Source organism: Mastigoproctus giganteus, chromosome 5 (genome assembly GCF_048544385.1).
Source record: "Mastigoproctus giganteus isolate SK-2022 chromosome 5, ASM4854438v1, whole genome shotgun sequence".
NCBI classification, from domain to species: Eukaryota; Metazoa; Arthropoda; class Arachnida; order Uropygi; family Thelyphonidae; genus Mastigoproctus; species Mastigoproctus giganteus.
Genome location: NC_143579.1, coordinates 78226425 through 78246026, shown reverse-complemented (window position 1 = coordinate 78246026; position 19602 = coordinate 78226425). Strand labels below are relative to the sequence as shown.

The window sequence follows — 19602 nt, the reverse complement described above, 5'->3', positions numbered from 1 at the left end:
AGTAAATGGATATTGGCTGATGGTGGCACGTGTTTGAACTGTTTTGAAAGAGAGGGCGGAAATTATAGAAGCCAATTCAGAAGAACAGTGCCCATGCCCATGGAAGTATCTGTAGAAAAGGCATGCAGCAGAAACAGTATGTCTATAAGACAGCGAGTGGAGAGACTCTGTTAGAGAGGAGTAATTAATTAACCTAAATGCCCTCTTCTGAATGGAATCTAGAAGCCTGAGAGAGGTTTTGGGGGCACCACCCCAGATGTGGGAACAATATTCTGTGGTAGGGCGGATTTGTGATTCGTACAGAGTGAACAGCTGTTTGGAAGAAAAGTAATGCCAAGTTTTCTAGATGCAGAGGAAGCAATATTTGCAATGTGCTTGTGCCAAGAGAGATTAGAAGTCAGGGTAATCCCCAAAAGAGATATATCATTTTGTCTAGAAATCGTAGTGTCACCAAAGATAAGCATAGGAGCAGAAGAATCCTTTTTGTGAGATATAAGACAAGACAGTTTTAGAAGGATTGAAATCAACTAAGTTGTCTTTGTCCTACTGGAGATCTGCATTTAAGGAATTGGTAGCAAATATTCAAGAAGTTGAAGCTGATTGAGCAGGGCAAGGTTTCTCAAAATGGAAAGTGGAATGCAATGTGCTATCATCAGCAAAACTATGGATAAGATTTCCAGTCGATGGAAGAAGGTTATTAATATACAAAAGGTAGTCTTGGGGAAAGAACTGAACTTTGGGGGACACCAGCATTAGTGGAGAAGTTAGAAAAAATTGAGCCATCTACCATCACCCACAGTGAGCGATCAGAGAGAAAACTGGATAAGCAATTACAAAAAACAGTTGGCAAACCATAAGATGGAAGCTTGTTTAGAAGACCATGCCAAACATGATTGAAAGCCTTTAAGATGTCTAGAGCAACTGCTTGTGTTCATGGGTAACATAAGCCAGAATATCACCAGCGGATCGACACTAACGGAATCCATACTGGCAATAGTTAACCAGACGGAAGGTTTTTAGGTAGTTTAAGAGTTGGCTGTTAATTTATTTCTCCGTTACTTTAGAAAGAGTAGAAGTAATTGCAATAGGACAATAATTGGATGGGAGGGATTTGTCACCCTTTTTAGGAACTGGTTGGATATGAGCATATTTCCAAGTAGAAGGAAAAACACCTTTGGAATAAGAAAGCGAAAAAAGGTGGCAAAGAACATGAGTAAGTTCAGGAGCACAGGTTTTGAGAACAAGTGATGAAATACCATCAGGACCTGGAGCTTTCTTTGCATCAAGATTCGTCAAAATCCTTCTGACATCCTTTTGACGCAAGACCACAGGAGGCATTGAATGGAGCGTGTTGGGAATGGTGAGAGGTGTTTTACCAATATCATTAATACATGAGTTTGGAATAAAAATGGGATGCTAGCAGGTCAGCTTTTATCCTTGGCTGAAATGACAACAGAACCATCTGGTTTTGACAGAGATAGGAGCAGAGATGAGCAAAAGTTGCAGGCCAATAGCTTTGGCAAGAGACCAGAATGCTTGGATACCATTAGGGCAAGAAGCAAGTTTTCTACTCTGTCTGTTCAAAATCAAGTTTGGATTGATTAATAACTGCTTTACAATTGTTGCGAGCTTTGGTGTAGGCAGAAAATGAAACTGAAGAATTGGAAACAAGCCAATTATGATATGCAATGTTCTTCTCTTGAACAGCTCTTAGTACATTTATTGGAAAACCAAGGTTTAAATAAAGGACAAGATTTTAAAGTGGATTGTGGAATAAAGGATTCCATTCCTACAAGAATAATTTCACTGACACGATCCAACCAAGGAAAAGAAGAAAAGAAATCTCGCAGGTCATCCCATTTTGCATTCTTGTAATGCCAAACAACACGAGGTTGGGAATAGCCATGAGATAAAGGCTCCATTGGAGAAGAGACAATCACCAAGTTGTGATCTGAAGTGCCTAAAGGATCACTCACTTCGACCGTGTACTTAGAAGGGTTATTTGATAAAAAAAAAAAGATCAAGCTTGTTGGCTGTATGTTAGGATTGCCCGATATCATTGTAGGTAAATGAACAATCTGTGCAAGGTCATTAGTAATTGCAAAAGCCTCAGCATCCCAACCAGCTGGGTCGGTGTGACTAGAAAATGGAAGCCAGTTGGAATTGTGAACATTAAAATCACCAAGGAAAATTACCTTACTGTTAGGAAAGTTGGATTGGAGAAAGTCAAGTTGCAGAGAGGAAGTCAAAGAGCTCCAAGTGATTAGTGGAGTTGGGAGAACGGTAGAGAAAACAGATGAATTTGACACAATGAGGTAGAGAGATTTTAAGCCAGAGAAGATTGAAAAGAGGAGATTCCAAATTACCAAGTCTCTGATAGGGAATATGGGAACGGACATATGCACAAGTACCACCATTGAGGAAAGGAATCATACAGTGAATAATTTGGGCAACTGAGATGAGCAGTATTTGAATCAACCGATAACTGAGATTCTGTCAGAATAAGTACATGAGATTTGGCAGACTGCAATTGGAAATGGACGTCATTGAGATTAGAATTGAGACCACATATTTGTGAAATGAACTAGGAAGTATTTGGGAGGTTTAGATCTTTTCCAGATAAGCTTGCTCTATTAGTTTGACAATTTATGGTGTATTAAATAGTAAGAAAAAGTGGGGGGGGGGTACGTGCTGGATGAAGTAATGAAATTTCTGAATATGGCATACACATGATAAGAATATACCCAGATCCTTGACATAATGTGGCCTCGACAATGCCGTCACCGCATACACACTACTCGGACTCCCTCCAGCCATTATCTGGCAGAGTAGAGCTGGCAAGATTATACACTAGTTGATCCAGAAGCCTCCTAAAGATTACCAATAGGTTCGGTCCAGTGTACTAACTAGCGGCCGGCCTGCGAACGCTGTTTTATAGCTGTACCCTCGAAATGTAAAGAAGATTGGATTTCGCCATGATGTTCATAACCTCAAAAGTCATCAATCATACTGCATGATGGAAGAGGGGGGAAAGGGTTGACCGGAACTTAGTTCTGGAGACTAAACATGGGTTCCACCACTTCAAGCCTCCAATAAGCAGTGGTGGTATTGCACCGGTTGATGAGAGTCATCTACCACGCCCCTCTGGTAACACAGAGGGGTGGCATTCCTCCATGTGGTGTGGGTGCCACACCTCGACCCCTGCTTACTTTGGTTCACAGCTGGGTGGTCACCCACAGTGTGCTTGTGCATGGAGGTTATACCCAGGATTACTAACAGTCCCACCATCAAGAAAGTGGAAGCAGAGGATCTGGCTGTCACAGACCGTCCGGACTTTGGTGATCTGGTGAAGTTGGGCCCAGTTGACTTGAATGTCACCTGAATATCGGTTCCATGAGCGTTTTAGACTCCCAGGTAGCAAGTACAGCTTGTCTGGCATATCTGAGAGAATGTCTGTGACAACCTCAAGGACCAAGTATCTCAGACCACCTCAAAATAAAGACTCGTCGGAACAGAAATTCAAAAAAAGTATGTTCGCCTTTTCATTTATCTTGCAGACCAACTGTATATCTTTATCAGCTGTGTTGTACTGAAGCAGAAATCAGTAAAAGAATGCAAAAGTAATTAAAAAAAAAAATTCACCGTAGAAAACATTGGGAAAAAAAATTAGACTCATTATTAAAAGCACACTTGCATGCCAACTTAGATTTTAAGTAACAGCAATGTAAAAAACTCCTTGGTTCATATAAAACATGAAACAGATGGTTCACCGTGAAATCTTTTACATTTGGTCACAGTATATTAGACCAAATGTAAACCCAGGGTTTCACATCTGGTGAGTATGGGCTTAGCACACCCAGGGTCCTAAGCTGGATATCATCATTCTTCTCTTTCTTGGTGATTCCCTTCTACTTTTGACTCTCGGGATAACTCGGGAATTTTTTTTTTTTTTTTTTTTTTGGCTGGTGCAGCATAATCCTTGGGCTTTCTTGCACCATAAAGCTACTACATAGTGCTACATTAAACCTTAAGCCATCACACCAGTGTTTTTTTGAGGATCACACACTCACTTGGAAAATTTACCCCATTTATAACCTTAAAAATCAGCAAAGAATAATTCAGAATTATTCACTTTTCTGTTGCCACGTTTATTTTCAATCTGATTTGACAAAGCTGTGAAAAATCCATTTTTATATGAAAAACATTTTTAATTTTTTTAAAAATAAAATCCCATCTACAACACCAGACTTTTTTAAAATCACTTTCCTTATTTGGTCATTATCTTCACCATTGAGTGAAATATAAATCAAAAGACATGCTTACCATAACAATTGTATATCAGTCAGACTCTTCAATAACACAAAACCAGAGAGTATAATAAATAACTGGAGATGCTGCCATAAAAATCTAAAGCCAGTGTGCTTCTATAATTGTATTCAAAAAGATGCCATTAATTTTAAATTCTTGTTTTTCAACGCATGCATATAATTACTAAGATTATGCTCAACATGATCCTGCATTTTTCCTGTTTTCACAATAACTAACGGATTTCTGAAAATTTCAGTGGAGAAATCAAAAAGCACTTGTTAAAAGGTATTGGAAGTTTTGGCTGTGAATCTAGAGGCAGAATTTTTCCTCACAATTTCAGAGTAAACCAATCTCTGAAATTGTGAAGTCTTGAATAGCCCTTGCATGGCTGTAGGTTAAGAGAAACTGATGACGTGTAACCTGAAAATAAACTTTAATAATATCAACGTGCATATTATCCATCCACTTTGACGTAATAGTTGAAACCCTGATTCTCGAGAATTTGGCCTCAAAGTGTAACATGTTATCATGAAATTCAAAAAAGTGCACAGACAAGTCGAAATTGCCATTTTATAATCCAGAATGAATATTGTGTATGTGCAAGCCATGAGCAATACAAAAAAAAAAAAAAAAAAATCACCTTTGAATAAGTAAATTGCCAGTTTAAAGAAAAGAGGAAGAGGAAGGATTAAAAAAAAAAAAAAGATGAGGACCATAAAAGGCAAGTAATTACTCTGAATAAAGTGGTAATTAATTAGTAAGAACATTCCCCCTTCATCCCTCCCTTACAAAATGCAGGATAATATCATCAGGTTGTGATGGCAGATGATGACAGAGGTTTGGATTAGGAGACTGGTGAAATTTATAAAGGAAATTATCCAAGAACTTCTTTGAAATTCAGATCCAGAAGTTGAAATTGAATCATATGAAAAATAAATAGATGTAGAAGGTATTAGTGTATTAAAAAAGCAATGACTTTTCTAATGATTTATTTTTTAATCCTGATTTTAATTTTTGATAGTAATTTCACTCAGATCTTGGGAATTTGGGTAAAATAAGAGTAGGTTAATATTTAAAAGCATTGATATATAAAGTTTTCATTTTTATAAAATATCAGAATTTCACAATGACATCTCCTCAGACAGCTCCATCTTCATTAACAAGGGTGGGCTGTCTCCAGTGGAAAGCATACCAGTTATTCCCACATTTTCTATAAATTCACCCTCTAAAGGTTAACTGGTAGCATTTAAATGTTACTTTTGAGTAACATTTAATAATTTTGAAAAATGTGAATGAAACCTGTTATTTTATTTCGTTAGGGAAATTATGGAAACCATGGTACAGTCTTATTCCAAAATCTTTGGGAGTTTAAAACCAGTGTTTGATGGCAGGAAAAATATGTATACAAGAGATGATTTACCAATTGGGAAGGACAAGGTAGGAGTTTTTAAGCTCTCTTTAACTCATTTTGTTTTTTAAATATTTTTTCTTTGTTTTTCCTGACTTTTAATATACAAAATTTAAGGCTTAAATGTTGTTCATAATGAATTTAATTAGTATAGTTTATTGCAATCATTAATCATTTGTGAACATTAAAAATTTTGCAGTTAGTTACTTCTAACTGTTCTTATTAATTTTTTTGGTCTATATGACTATTTGTTTCTTAAAACTACAGTCTTGCATTAAGTTTAATTGACTCTAACATCATAGAATAACATGAGCCTGTTACAGAATGGATAATTTTACAAATATTCTCAAAGTGATAGATAACAAGTATGCTTAGGTGGTAGTAGTAAAATGATACATAGAAGTTTATCTGTTTATCACACAGTGTTAGTAATACGAGGAATGATTATTGCTCTGAGGGATTACAGATTCCACAAGTTAAACCAACCACTGCTTTACAGTTCTAGACCTTGCCACCAGTGATTATTTTCTCTTCAGTAATCTGACAAAACACCTGCATGGGCATCATTTTTTCAAGTGACGACACTCTCCTGGAAGTTATAAATGACTTCAGAAACCAGAACAAAGATTTCTTTTTTTCATTTATTTCCTCTTGCCCTTAAAATGGTGGAAATATGTATTGAACTCAATGGGAATATTCAGGAAGGGGCGGGATGTGTTGTTTTGTTGATTTATTTATTACCAGGGTAGATAATTTTTTGGGTGACCCTAGTAGCTATCCCAACAGGACTGTATCCAAAACCCCACCCAAACATGACTGAATCAAAATGTTGATAACTGCATTTGCACAATTGATGAACTTATACTTTCTAGGGTTTTTCAAGTGTCAAAAACATACCGGAAAAAGTAATTGTATGTCTACCAAGCAAGTGGGACACTTCCTGCACACTCAGTGATGGTTTTAGTGAAAGTCTCTATTTGATTTAATAAACTTTTGGTTATATTACAAATTGTATTACATTTTAATTGGATAATCATGTTTATCATCAACTCAACAAAATCTGTATATTTGTAGCCCTCCCTCATTCATTTGTTTCATCTAAGTATTTATCCAGTTTCTCTGAATTTATGTAATCTGACCAACTCAACAGTTATTTCTCAAACCTTTTTAACCTGTATCCTGCTCTACTCAGACATTGCTGCTAATTGTCACATCCCACACTGACAGTTATACTAGTGTTATACGCATGAATTAATTGTTACCCAACACTTAACAAGTACTAATTTTCAAGTGTCATTATAGCAAAATGTTCTTTAGCAAACAAGTAAGGTGTAGTATTTAGTATTCAGAGCAACAGCCTGGGAGTTTTGGAAATGGTGGTACTCAATGCATTTGGAAATCTGTATTTCTTGTTTTCATATAACAGCTCAGAGAGAACTGTGTTTCAATTTCTCATAAGAATAAAAATATGTATTGCCATGCTAGTGCCTCATATGAAATGTGTATGGGTATCACAGTTTGAAAACCATGCTCTGTAACAGAGATGGGCAACTTTGTGGTCTATCTCAGCTGTTGTTGTGTTTTGGTTTTTAGGAGCATTAGCAACTAAGGCCATATCCGGTGGTCATTCCCTGACCTTTCCGCATCCTCTGTATTTGGTGGCTCACGGGCTCGACCCCCGGTCTAATCAAGAAGCATGTACTACGCACTGCTGCTCCTGCCCACCTGGCTGCAGAGGTGCCTTTATCTCAGCATTTCCCAAACTGTGTTCCATGAAAAATCATAATTAATAATTTAAAAAAAAATAAAATAAATTTTGCAAATTTGTAGAGTACACCACTTTTGTATCATTATAACTTAAAAATTTTTTTTTTCGTTTATTAATATACTGGCATAGACTAATAATTAAATAGACTGTGGAATATAGTCTATTTGATTTTTCATGCAAAAGTCTTGCAAAAAGATTCTTGTAAAAGTTGTGAGTTAGGGTTAAATTTGAAAGTGTCTGCAATTCTGCCCAGACACGATAGGAGGGAGTACATGATGAGAGCCTTGTCAATCAATTCGGCCCTGGAGGGAATGTGCAAGGCTCAAGGGATAGAATTTTTTTCAGCATGGTCTGTGCTCGTTAACAGGAGAGACTGCTTCTACAGGGATGGGATACACTTAAATAGAAAGGGTGCTGATTTGCTGATGCTATCGAGGCAGTGTTAGATGGGTGGGAAAACTGCTAGCTTGGGGGGGGGGGATTCACAGACTAAAAGGTTAAAAGTAGCTGCAGGCAAAGGTGAAGGTGATTCTTGTGCTACTTCTATTAGAATAAGCAGTGGCCTGGAGCGAGGGATACTGGGGGTTTCAGGGACAGATGGCAGCCATCGTGAAACAGTTGGGTATATGGGATGTGTTAGGGTAACTAAGAATAAGAATAGGTGCATGTATACCAATGCTAGAAGTATAGTAAATAAATTTGATGGATTTGAAGTGTTGGTCAAGACATCAAAGGCAGATATTGTTGGGATATCAGAGACGTGGTATCACACAGATATTAGGAATGCAGAATTGGAATGTAGGGAGTACAATGTATACAGAAAGGATAGACAGGATAGGAAGGGAGGTGTTATATTGTTAATTGAGAAAAACATAAAATCAAAAGAAGTGCATCCAGTTGATATAGATGAAAAGTGCTAGTTAGTTAGTTATTTTGGTTTTTTAGGAGCATTAGCAACTAAGGCCATATTGCTCCGGGAATATGCGGTGGTCATTCCCTGACCTTTCCGCATCCTCTGTATTTGGTGGTGACGGGCTCGAACCCCGGTCTAATCAAGAAGCGTGTGCTACACACTGCTGCTCCTTCCCACCTGGCTACGGAGGCACCGATGAAAAGTGCACTGTTGAGTCAGTTTGGTATGACATGAGTACTGCGAAAGCAAAAATAAGAGAAGTGTGTTATAGGCCTAATGACTCAAATGAGAACAATGAACAATTGTACAGAGAAATAGAGTGGATAATCTATTTTTTGTAAATCAGAATGTCTTATAATGGGGGATTTTAACTTCCCAGATATTGACTGGAACTTGTGGTTTGGTCACTCGCACACTAGTAAGACTTTTGTGAGGCGCCTCCGTAGCCAGGTGGAAAGGAGCAGCAGTGTGCAGCACACGCTTTTTGATTTGACCGGGGTTCGAGCCCATCACCACCAAATACGGAGGATGCGGAAAGGTCAGGGAATGACCACTGCATATCCCAGAGCAATATATGGCCTTAGTTGCTAATGCTCCTAAAAAAAAAAAAAAAACCCAAGACTTTTGTGGATTTATTGAATGATTGTTTTCTGCAGCAGCATGTTCGAAAGGCATCCAGAGAGGGTAATACTCTAGATCTGGTTATCAGCAGTGATTATTCGTGTATTAAGAATTTGCAGATAAAGGAACCACTACGTGGTAGTGATCACAGTGTACTGATGTGGGATTTACTTAAAGATATAATTACCATCAGGGGTAAAGGAAAGGGTTTTTGCTTCCGTAAAGGTGAGTACAGTGGTATCAGACAATTTTTAAATTCTGTACAGTGGGATCAATTGATGATGTTACCAACAGCAAATTCTAAGTGGGAAGCATTCAAGGAATTAATTGTGGAAGTTACTGAAAGTTTCATACCTATTAAGAAATATTGTTCAAGGTTTAGGCCTAAATGGTTATCAAATGAACTAATGACACTTGTGGGAGAGAAGAAAAATGCATGGGATGCATATAAATTATCAGACGATACAGAAGCCTATGGCAGATATAAGTTTGTCTGTAATCAAGTCACAAAGGAGGTTAGGCAGGCGAACGCAGATTACCAGAAATCTTTGGCAGAGGATGCTAAGAAAAACAGCAAGGATTTCTTTACTTATATAAACTCTAAAATGAAGGGGATGAATTTGATTGGTCCACTTGATATCAGTGGTTCGACTGTTGATGATCCTGCTCAGATAGCAAACAAGCTGAATGAGTATTTTGCATCTACATTCACACATGAGGAGTTATTAAGGTTTGAAAATGCCAGAAGGTTATCAAATAGTAGCAGGGTGCTTAATGATTTTGTAATAACTGAGAGCAAAGTGGAGGAGAAATTGTTGAAGTTAAACATAAGAAAGACACCCGTGGTGGATGGGATCCATCCAGTTATATTAAAGGAGGTGGCAAAGGAAGTAAGCAAACAGCCATAATTATGAGAGCATCCTTGGACTCAGGGAAGGTCCCCACGGACTGGAGATGTGCAAATGTATCCCCAATTCACAAAGGGGGATCAAGTAATTACAGACAGGTTAGTTTAACTTCTGTTCCGGGTAAAATAATGGTGTCACTGGTCAAAGGTGCATTGCATGATCATCTAGACAAGACTGCAGCAATAATTCAGACACAGCATGGGTTTGTTAAGGGAAAGTCTTCTGACAAATTTGATTGATTATTATGATGTGATTACAAAGGAACTGGATGCAAAAAATAATTTTGATATCATATACTTGGATTTCAGGAAAGCTTTTGACACTTCCGCATGGAAGACTACTGTACAAATTGCTACAATGGATAAAACGATGGTTGAGTGGGAGAAGACAGAGGGTGGTAATCAATGGGTGCTGCTCTTCGTGGACTAATGTTATTAGTGGAGTCCCACAGGGTTCGGTGTTGGGTCCACTGTTGTTTTGTATATTTATCAGTGATATTGATGAAGGTATGTGAGGCTTAGTGCCGAAGTTTGCAGATGATACAAAGGTTGGCAGGATTGTTAAGGACAGTAATGGCAGTGTGCTGCTGCAACAGGATCTAGAAAATTTGGTGAAATGGGCTGAGAAGTGGCAACTGATGTTTAACCTTGACAAATGCAAAGTACTGCATATTGGTAGAAGTAACCCCAGAGAAACGTACCAACTGTGTGGTACTACACTTAAGGTGGTAGAAAATGAAAAAGACCTGGGAGTAATTGTGCAGTTAGATATGAAGTTTTCTGAGCAATGCAGACAGGCTGCCAGGGCAGGTTATGGGGTTTTGTCAAGGAAATATAGGAATTTTGCTATCAGGGAAAAGGAGGTGATTGTCCCTTTGTATAAGGCAATGGTCAGGCCACGGCTTGAGTACTGCGTACAGGTCTGGAGGTCTTATTTTAGGAAGGATGTAGATTTGTCTGAGTGTGTACAGAGAAGGGCAACTAGATTGGTGAGGGGAATGAAGGGATCCTCTTACCAAGAGAGGTTTAAGTTCTGCAAATTGCAGTGGCTGGAGACTGGTCACCTGCTCAGTGATCTGATTGAGGTGTATAAGGCCTTGAATGGGGCCGAATTCGCTGAATTCTAATGGAAATTCTTCCCATCAGAATTCAGAGCACACTGAATTCTGATGGGATTCTTCCACTTGTTCAGATTATGAACATAAGGGGGCATAAATTCAAATTAAGGAAAGACATGTAGAATAGATGTGCGGAAAATTGCCTTTAGCCAGCAAGTGGTTAATTGCTGGAACAAACTTCCATCTGTTGTTGTGGAAGTTGATAGGTTAAATAAATTTAAGTAGGAACTGGACAAACATTTAGAGGGAATGGTTGCATGAAATTTTTTTTTTTTTTTTGGCTGATGCTGCATAAGCTCATACGCTTGTTTTCTTGCATCACATGCCACCACCACCACCACTACTACTACTACACATTTTGGTGGGCTTTTGCATAGAGAAGTATACGTAGATGTAATGACATCTATGCATACTTCTCTATGCGAAAGATCTAATATGCCATTCATATGAGATTTAGCCTGCAGTACGCAGGTTGAAGGAAAGAAGGATGCGAACTGATATAACTAAACTCACTTCCTTGTATATATATATATATATATATATATATATATTTTTTTTTTTTTTTTTTTGATAATTATTAGTATTTCGAAATATTATTATTAAAATTTGTGACCCTGGAGTTTTGAAAAAAGGAACTTTAAAATGAGAAGCAAAGTACTTCTAGTAGTAGTGCAACTGTGGTTGATGAAAACGAACACAATATTATCACACGTCGAAGTGAGGATGAACAATCACAGCCTTTTGTTCCCCAAAAATCTGGAGTTAAAAAACAGGAACCAACTAATAAAAAACCAAAACGAAAGTATGATGACAGTTATTTGAATTTCGGCTTTACATGTGTTGGAAATAAAGATGCTCTTGATGCACAGTGTGTCATATGTAATAAAATATTAACAAACAGTTCTTTGGCTCTCACTAAACTTGTGTTTCGTAAGTGTTCTGTGAATATGGTGTGAGATAAAGTTTTCCACGACTAAAAAAGGTTTAGGAAATTCTGGTCGATCTGGTGTAGCCCATGTGTGAATTCTACGGGGAAAAAAAAAAAAAAAAAACCATTAAACTGAAAAACACATTTCCAAAAAAAAAAGTTTAAAAAACAATATAACTTTCATTTTTGTTATTTTTTTTATTTTAATTTTTGTAAATGGAAAATTAAACTATGAAATACTTGAAATTAAAACACTTTACTTGTGTAAATTTTAGAACCCGTTTATTACTAATAGTCTAACAATCATTCATTTCACGGTTGAGTTTTCTCTGCTTCTTTGGTTATTGTGATCTTGCTGTTACATCATCACATATATGCTAAACTGACAACTGCATTAAATAATAATGGAAATTGAGCTGAATAAGGGATTACAAAACCTTCTGCATACAGTGTTGCCAAATTAAAAGTTCACGATCATCTCTCCTTAGCAGGGAGAGAATATCTCAGTGTTTACCTGAGCAGGATTCCTCAATATATATCTGGAAATACGTTGGATAGGAGGGTTAAATACCTTAAACTGTCATTGTGGTCTTTTGGTATTTTTATAATGGAGTAACAGCAAAATCACAGTCACTGAAGAAGGAAGCAGAGGAGAAAAAATTTGCAAAATTCATGATTGTTAGACTATTAGTAACGAAACAGGCCTACGCGCTCTGGATTCATTGAGGAATTTATTGTAGCTTAAACACAGAGCGTACAGATAAAGCAGAAATATATGAGCTTTCGGCTATATGGTAGCCTTCGTCAGAATTAAAATACATGAATGGCAGTTGGAATGAAGATGTGCACTGCCAGGTGCGTGAGACGCAAGGTTTAATTGTTTGTTGACGTCTGTGGCTGTGACGCATGATGACGTGGCCAGCGCTTGTCCAATGACAGAACTACTGACTCTGTGATCGGGTTGACTTGGTAACCACTGTTCCTGTTTAAGGATTTATCCGAAGATTTTATATTTAATGATTCCAACCAGGTACGCTTTAGGTAATGGTGGGATCTGTCTACCACCACGACATCGCGGTGTGGGTCGATGTCGTGGTGGGTTGTCCAGACATGTTCGGCGATAGCTGAGTGTTCTATATCCGCTAAACGGATCGCTCTTTTGTGCTCCGAGAGACGTTTCTCGAGTCGACGTCCAGTCTCTCCGAAGTAGCAGCTAGTGCAGTCACGGCAAGAGATGCGGTAGACTAAACCGCTCTGCAGAAGGGTGGGGACAGGTGTTTTCACGTTGGAGATGAAAGAACGCAGTTTCCTGCCTGGGAGCTGGATGCACTTTATTCCGTGCGTTCTCAGGATTCTGCCGATCTGTTGTGACAGGTTGGGGTAGTATGGGATGAATGCCCTTGTGGATGGCTCGTCACTGTTGGTGTTGTAGCTGGTCGTCACGATGTCACGTGTCTGTAGATCACACCTGTCGAGGACGTCAATGGGGTAGCCACACCTCGTAAGGTCTACTTTGACCCTAGTGACCTCTTTGCGTCTTTCATTAGCGGAGCTGGAGTGTGTCCAGGCGCGAGTAAGCAAGGTTCGGGCCGTGGAGAGGAGGTGGCCTCGCGCGTGTGCTGACCGGAAGTTGGTAAACTGGCCAGCACACATGGGCTTACGATAAACTGTAGTCCTCAGGTATGTGCCTTCACGTCGGACAAGTGTGTCTAAGTATGGTAAAGAGTTGTTCGACTCCAGCTCAATCGTGAATTTTATGAAGGGCGATAGTGAGTTGAGGTATGATAGAAGTCGCTGACCTGAGTCTCTAGGGATGACCACGAACACATCGTCAACATAGCGACACCAAAAGGCGATGTGATCAGGTGCGTGTGCAAACGCACGTCCCTCTAACTCCTCCATCACGATGTTTGCTGTGACTGAGCTGACCGGGGAACCCATGGCCGTGCCATGTATCTGCTGGTAGACTGAGTCATTAAATATGATCGCACCCCCTGTTAAGCACAGTCTGAGGGCGGTGGAAATGTCATCGGGTGTGAGACCAGTTCTTTCGTTGAGGGTTCTATCATTGTCCAAGAGTTGTTTTGCACAAGAAATGGCAAGTTCCACAGGGATGGAGGTAAAGAGCGATATGACGTCGAACGATGCCATAACTTGATTCTGCGAGATGGATACAGTGCGAATCCTCTTTATGAATTCAACACTGTTGGAAACGGTGTGGGTGGTCTTGCCAACCAGAGGAGAAAGAAGTCTCGAGACAAATTTAGACAGCTCGTAAGTCGGTGATCCACAGCAGGATACAATTGGTCTCAGTGGTGTGTCTTCTTTGTGCACTTTCGGTAGGCCGTAAAACCGTGGGATCTGACATCCGGAAGCACGGAGGTGATTACGGGTTGACTGTGTGATCTTCCCTTGTTTCAGCCAACTGTTGACGAGGATATTCACCTCTGATTCCCATCGTTCTAAAACTCTGTTGGGGTTGATGGTCAGGGGTTTGTATACAGTAGTATCCCGTAAAAGTAGTAGCGCTTTCGCCATGTAATCAGTGTGATCCATTACAACCGTACGGCGGCCTTTGTCTGCCGGTAGAATGACGATGGACGAATCCTGTTTCAATGCCTTGAGGGCAGAGAACTGTGTACGGTTGAGGTTAGAAGAGACGGGGCGAGCACGGTGTAGAACTGCTGCAGTCTTCAAGCGGATTGTGTTGGCTACATCTTCTGGGAGGCGTGATAAGCTGGCTTCCACACCTAAGGCGATGTCGGTGATCGGCGGGTGCTTAGGAAGAACGGCAAACGTCATGCCAAGAGTCAATAAGTTTACTTGGTCCGCAGATAACTGTTTGCTGCTTAGGTTCAATACGAAGTCCGTGGAATTAGTGAGAGGGGTATTACATTGGCTGCGCAATTGACGGGATTCATTAATCAAATTACAAAACTTACGTTTCTGTCGGGTACAATAAAGATCTGATTCTCTGATGGCCTGGTGACATAAAGTGTTGACCACATCGGTGTAAACGGGATCGGGAATCAGAGTCTTAAGGTCGGCTAGTAGGGTTGCCTTGCTCGCTGAAGCACGTTGTATGTCATGATGGAGGCAGCCGATCCATATACGTAGGGTTTTGAGGCCGAAGTTCCGACAGGCACGTCTCATGCGCTCATTAGAAAACGGTTGTTTGTAGCGAAACCCTTTCGGTATAATCTCGTTAGCTTTGCACCTATGCGCAAACCTCAGGTGTTGTCTACTACGGGCTATGAAGATAAAATCTTTCTGTAGTCTCACGACCATGTCGTATGCTGGTTGGCCAAGAATAGTACGAACATAACGAAACAGGCCTACGCGCTCTGGATTCATTGAGGAATTTATTGTAGCTTAAACACAGAGCGTACAGATAAAGCAGAAATATATGAGCTTTCGGCTATATGGTAGCCTTCGTCAGAATTAAAATACAACTGCCATTCATGTATTGAATGAGTTTTAATATGTAATTGGCTATTGAATGAGTTTTAATATGTACAGTAAATTTGACTTAAACTTAATTGAAAACCGTGTTATAGTGAAACCTGTGCTGTTTGAAGCCGTGCTAAGCGAGGTATTGCTGTATGTACATTTCAAGCTTAAATAAAATATAAGAAAATATTATTTCTTTCTTTCATTTCGTTTCTTTCTTTTTTTTTTATAAAAAGAAATAAAAGAAGAAAACCGACATCCCTTTTAAGAGAAATTTACAAAGGCAACTTTTTTTAGAAAACAGGCCTTGAGTGTCGGGCTGCATCACTATATAATTTCTAGTAATGCCTTACAAACTGGTTTAAGTTAAACGTTATTAAAATAAATTGGTATATACATAAATAAATGTTAAAAGCATTTAAAAAAAAATAATATAAATATATATATATATATATATATATATATATATATATATATATACAGGCAACCCCCGTATAACATGGTTAGCGAATTTTTGTAAACCTCGTATATCGGTATTTTCGAGCTTTTGTGCAGGGAAAACCATGCTCTCATGTTTGATGTAATTTTTCAACATTTCCACTCTTTGAATCCCTGCTGTTGACTCGCTAGTCAAAAAAAAAAAAAAAAAATTATTGAGAAACCCCTGTATTTTATTTTGTTGGGAAATCCCCATGTTACGTTCTGTGCTATTGAACTCGTTGTTGTTGAACTTGTGGAAAAATCTTATTTCAAAGTTTTGGATAGCACACAGGCCATTCAGAAGATTTAAGTCATCTTGATGTTGAAGTTACCACAGTTGTACTGTGTAAATACAACTTCTTTCATTCAGCCATTAGATCAGTATCATATCCACCTTTAAAATGCATTACATTATAAAATTGTTACAATGGATTTAGGAAAAAAATTGATTCCCAATCTATTGAAGTAATGGAGCCATGGAAACATTTCTCAGTTGTGGACTGTATCAGAATCATAGCCTTATTGCTGAAATAAGTAACCCCATCAACGTTAAATGTGCGTGGAAAAATGTATGGCCAGAGTCAGTTCATTCAGGGAATGTGGTCGAACCGGCAGAAAACAGAATTGGTACGAAAGTAGAACTTGCTATGTCAGTAGGAGGGGAAGGTTTTGATGATATGATTACTGAAGCCCTCATGGGTAGCACAGTTGATAGAATTGCTCTCCTTCCCACATCGGGTGGAAAAGACCTGAGTTCGAATCCAGTCGATGACAGGAGAAATTTTTATGGGTCTTTTTCACAATGTGGCTGAGTTAGTCGGGCAGTTAGTGGTTTTTTCTCGTCCAGAAAAACAGAAAATCGACTAAACAACACACGTAATTTATAGACAATATACACAGAGTAACTGGTCTTAGTCGCCGATGCTCCTAAAAAAATAAAAATAAATTATTACTAAAGACGGTCAAGAATTACTAGTAGAAAAAGAGGCTGGCAAAGTGGATTTGGTGGAAATGGCATCGGAGGTAAAACCAAATCAATTCAGAGGATTGAAGATGAAAATATTCTAAACTTACAAATTTTATACTAAAAAGCATACAGGAAGGAATAAAGTTAGTCGAGCAATTAGAATCTTATTTTTTGAATGCAGATTCTTGAATGAAAGGAGCCTAAAGTTCAAAAGGAAGCTTCAAAAATGCTTAGTTCTGTACAATGAAATTCACAAAGATTTATCAAGCAAAAGCAAACCTACCCAGATTACTGATTTTTTTAAAGAGAGCAGAAGATGCACAAAATCTAGTATGCACAAAAAAATACACAAAATGGTGTATTTTTGTTAGCTTTTGGAACATAACTACCCGTTTTGTACTTTTTCTTAATCACGTATAACACGGTTTCACACAACAAGACATTTTATAGGAACCCAACTACCGTGTTATACGAGGGTTACCTGTATATATAAAAACCAATAAAATAGAAGCTTTCGGGGTGAGGTGTCCCTTCATCAGCTGCTTGGTGTTGTTCAGTGTACTGAGTATATATTTGCTTAGGGCAAACAACAGAAGACGACTGGGAATGATCGCAGATCACTACTCTGGTGCCGGTAATGCTGTATTATGGAATAAGGAATAATGCTGTATTATGGAATAATGCTGTATTACATAATAAGGAATGCTAGCGCTCATCGCACTGTAATATGGCAGACTCCATAATGTGGTGCATATGCACTCCCCTGTTATGATTCATAGTACTATTACAGCTGACTATATGGAGTGCTTCAAGCCATGAGCACTGGCAGTAATCATGCGAATAGTTGATGGTTTCAATTTCATTTCAGGGATGAAGTTTATGCTGCTCGACCCGATAATGTTCAGCTACAGCAGAGCGTTCAGATTTAGCAGTGCGGAGAGCCACTTCATGCTCTGAAACAATTGGAATGCTCTGCTGTTGTTGAACATTATTGGGCTACATTATGCATCATCTTTGTTTATTACTGACTGCAATTAACATTCTTTGTAATTTAGTTTACTGTGAGGGTTACTTGTGCCATTCTTAACCCAAATACATCTGTGTGGGTAACTCTGATAGTCTTACCCAGAATATAATCCAGCCACATTACATTTGTTACGGTTGGGAAAATATATCAGGAAAGGGAACATGGCCTCTTTTATACTGCAGTAGGTGTTATGATGAGGGTGTATGTAGGTCTGCTTACACCTGCATTATAAATTGCGGAACACTGTGCTGTGTATTTCACAGAGGAAGCTGCACATATGAGAGGTACAGTAGTTCCATTGAATACTACTGATTCAATTACAGAATAATTATTTTGTAAATAGCAAGACTTATCCAAGATTATTTGTAGATTTGCTATTCATCACCTAGCAGAAATGCCAAATATACATATACAGTAAGCGCCAGTTATAGTGATCACGTTTGCAAATTGAATTTTGATTCTAATAATCAAAAATCAACAAATATTATCCAGAGGCTATAAAAATAGAAGATATAAAGCACAAATTTACGCTTTATTACCAAAGGTTTATTAGCAATTAAAAGATACATAAAAATCAGAATATTTTTCCGATTTTTACCTTCCGAACAAAATAAAAATAAATTTATACTTACGTACATAGCTTAATTAATATACATATTAATTAAACATAACACTTTGTAATATGCTTATAATTTAAAATAGTCACTTATTTTAGATTGCTTTAATTTATCACTACAAAGTCTATTTATAGATTTTTCAATATTGTATAACAGTCTATGTTCACGATTACTTGCACCAGTTTCTTCCAACGCTCTCCTCGGGACGGCTATAGCTTCACGAGTTTGCCATTTTGTAACTGGAATTCATTCGGGTTCATCTTTGTTTTCCTCCTCCTTGGCGAAATTATTAGTAACAGACGGCAGTTTCTTCATCTGTTAAAGCTGTAGTAACTTGTAGATCACCATCTATGTCCATCCAATCATTAAACTCCTGTTCACCCATGTCTTCATGCTTTTCAATGTGTTCAGTATCGTGACTTAGTTGCCCATCACAAATAATTAATCCACATTTTTTGAAACAGTTGCTAATGCAGATTTTAAAACTTCCTTCCGGACATTCATTGTCATATGAAGTGCATCTAGAACAGTTATCTGCTTTGCGTTATCAGATGATGTTCCCAAACCTTTATCTATAGACTGGATGATTCTTCGCCTCATATCTGATCTATAAAAGGTCAAAGGTTTTTATTATTCACTGGTTGAGAGGTTGAATCAGTGATGTGGTATTTGAAGGTAGAAAAACTAATTCAATGTTTTTGAAAGTCAACTTTGGATGAGCTGGGCAGTTGTCCAAAACCAATGCAATTGTTTTGTTTTTCTTATCCAATTTCAAATCCCATTTATGAAGATAATCTTCGGATAAAGAAGCTGTCATCCAAGCATTGGTATTATTGGCATAGTCAACAGGCAGCTGTTTTACTCCTTTAAAACAGCTAGGCGATTTACTCTTGCTGATAACTAATGGCTTCATCTTGATTGTTCCCGTCATATTGCATGTTAAAAGAACTGTAATCATGTTCTTGATCTTCTTTCCTGTAGATGCAGGGGAATTTTTAAAAATTATGCAGTGGTCTTGGGTAGCCCTGCAGTACAACCCTGTTTCATCTGTATTAAAAAAGTCTTCAGGATTATAAGTGCTTAACACAGT

The 19602-nt window shown here is 38.3% G+C and overlaps 1 protein-coding gene across 1 annotated transcript in view; it reads left to right on the top strand.

Moving 5' to 3' along the window:
- LOC150085511 (protein argonaute-2-like) overlaps nucleotides 1–19602 on the top strand; it is a 444788-nt gene that overhangs the window by 110218 nt on the left and 314968 nt on the right. Inside the window, exon 3 of the mRNA XM_090373305.1 lies at nucleotides 5628–5745. Coding sequence (XP_090229431.1) covers nucleotides 5628–5745 — 118 coding nt within the window. The remainder of the gene's footprint in view (nucleotides 1–5627; nucleotides 5746–19602) is intronic.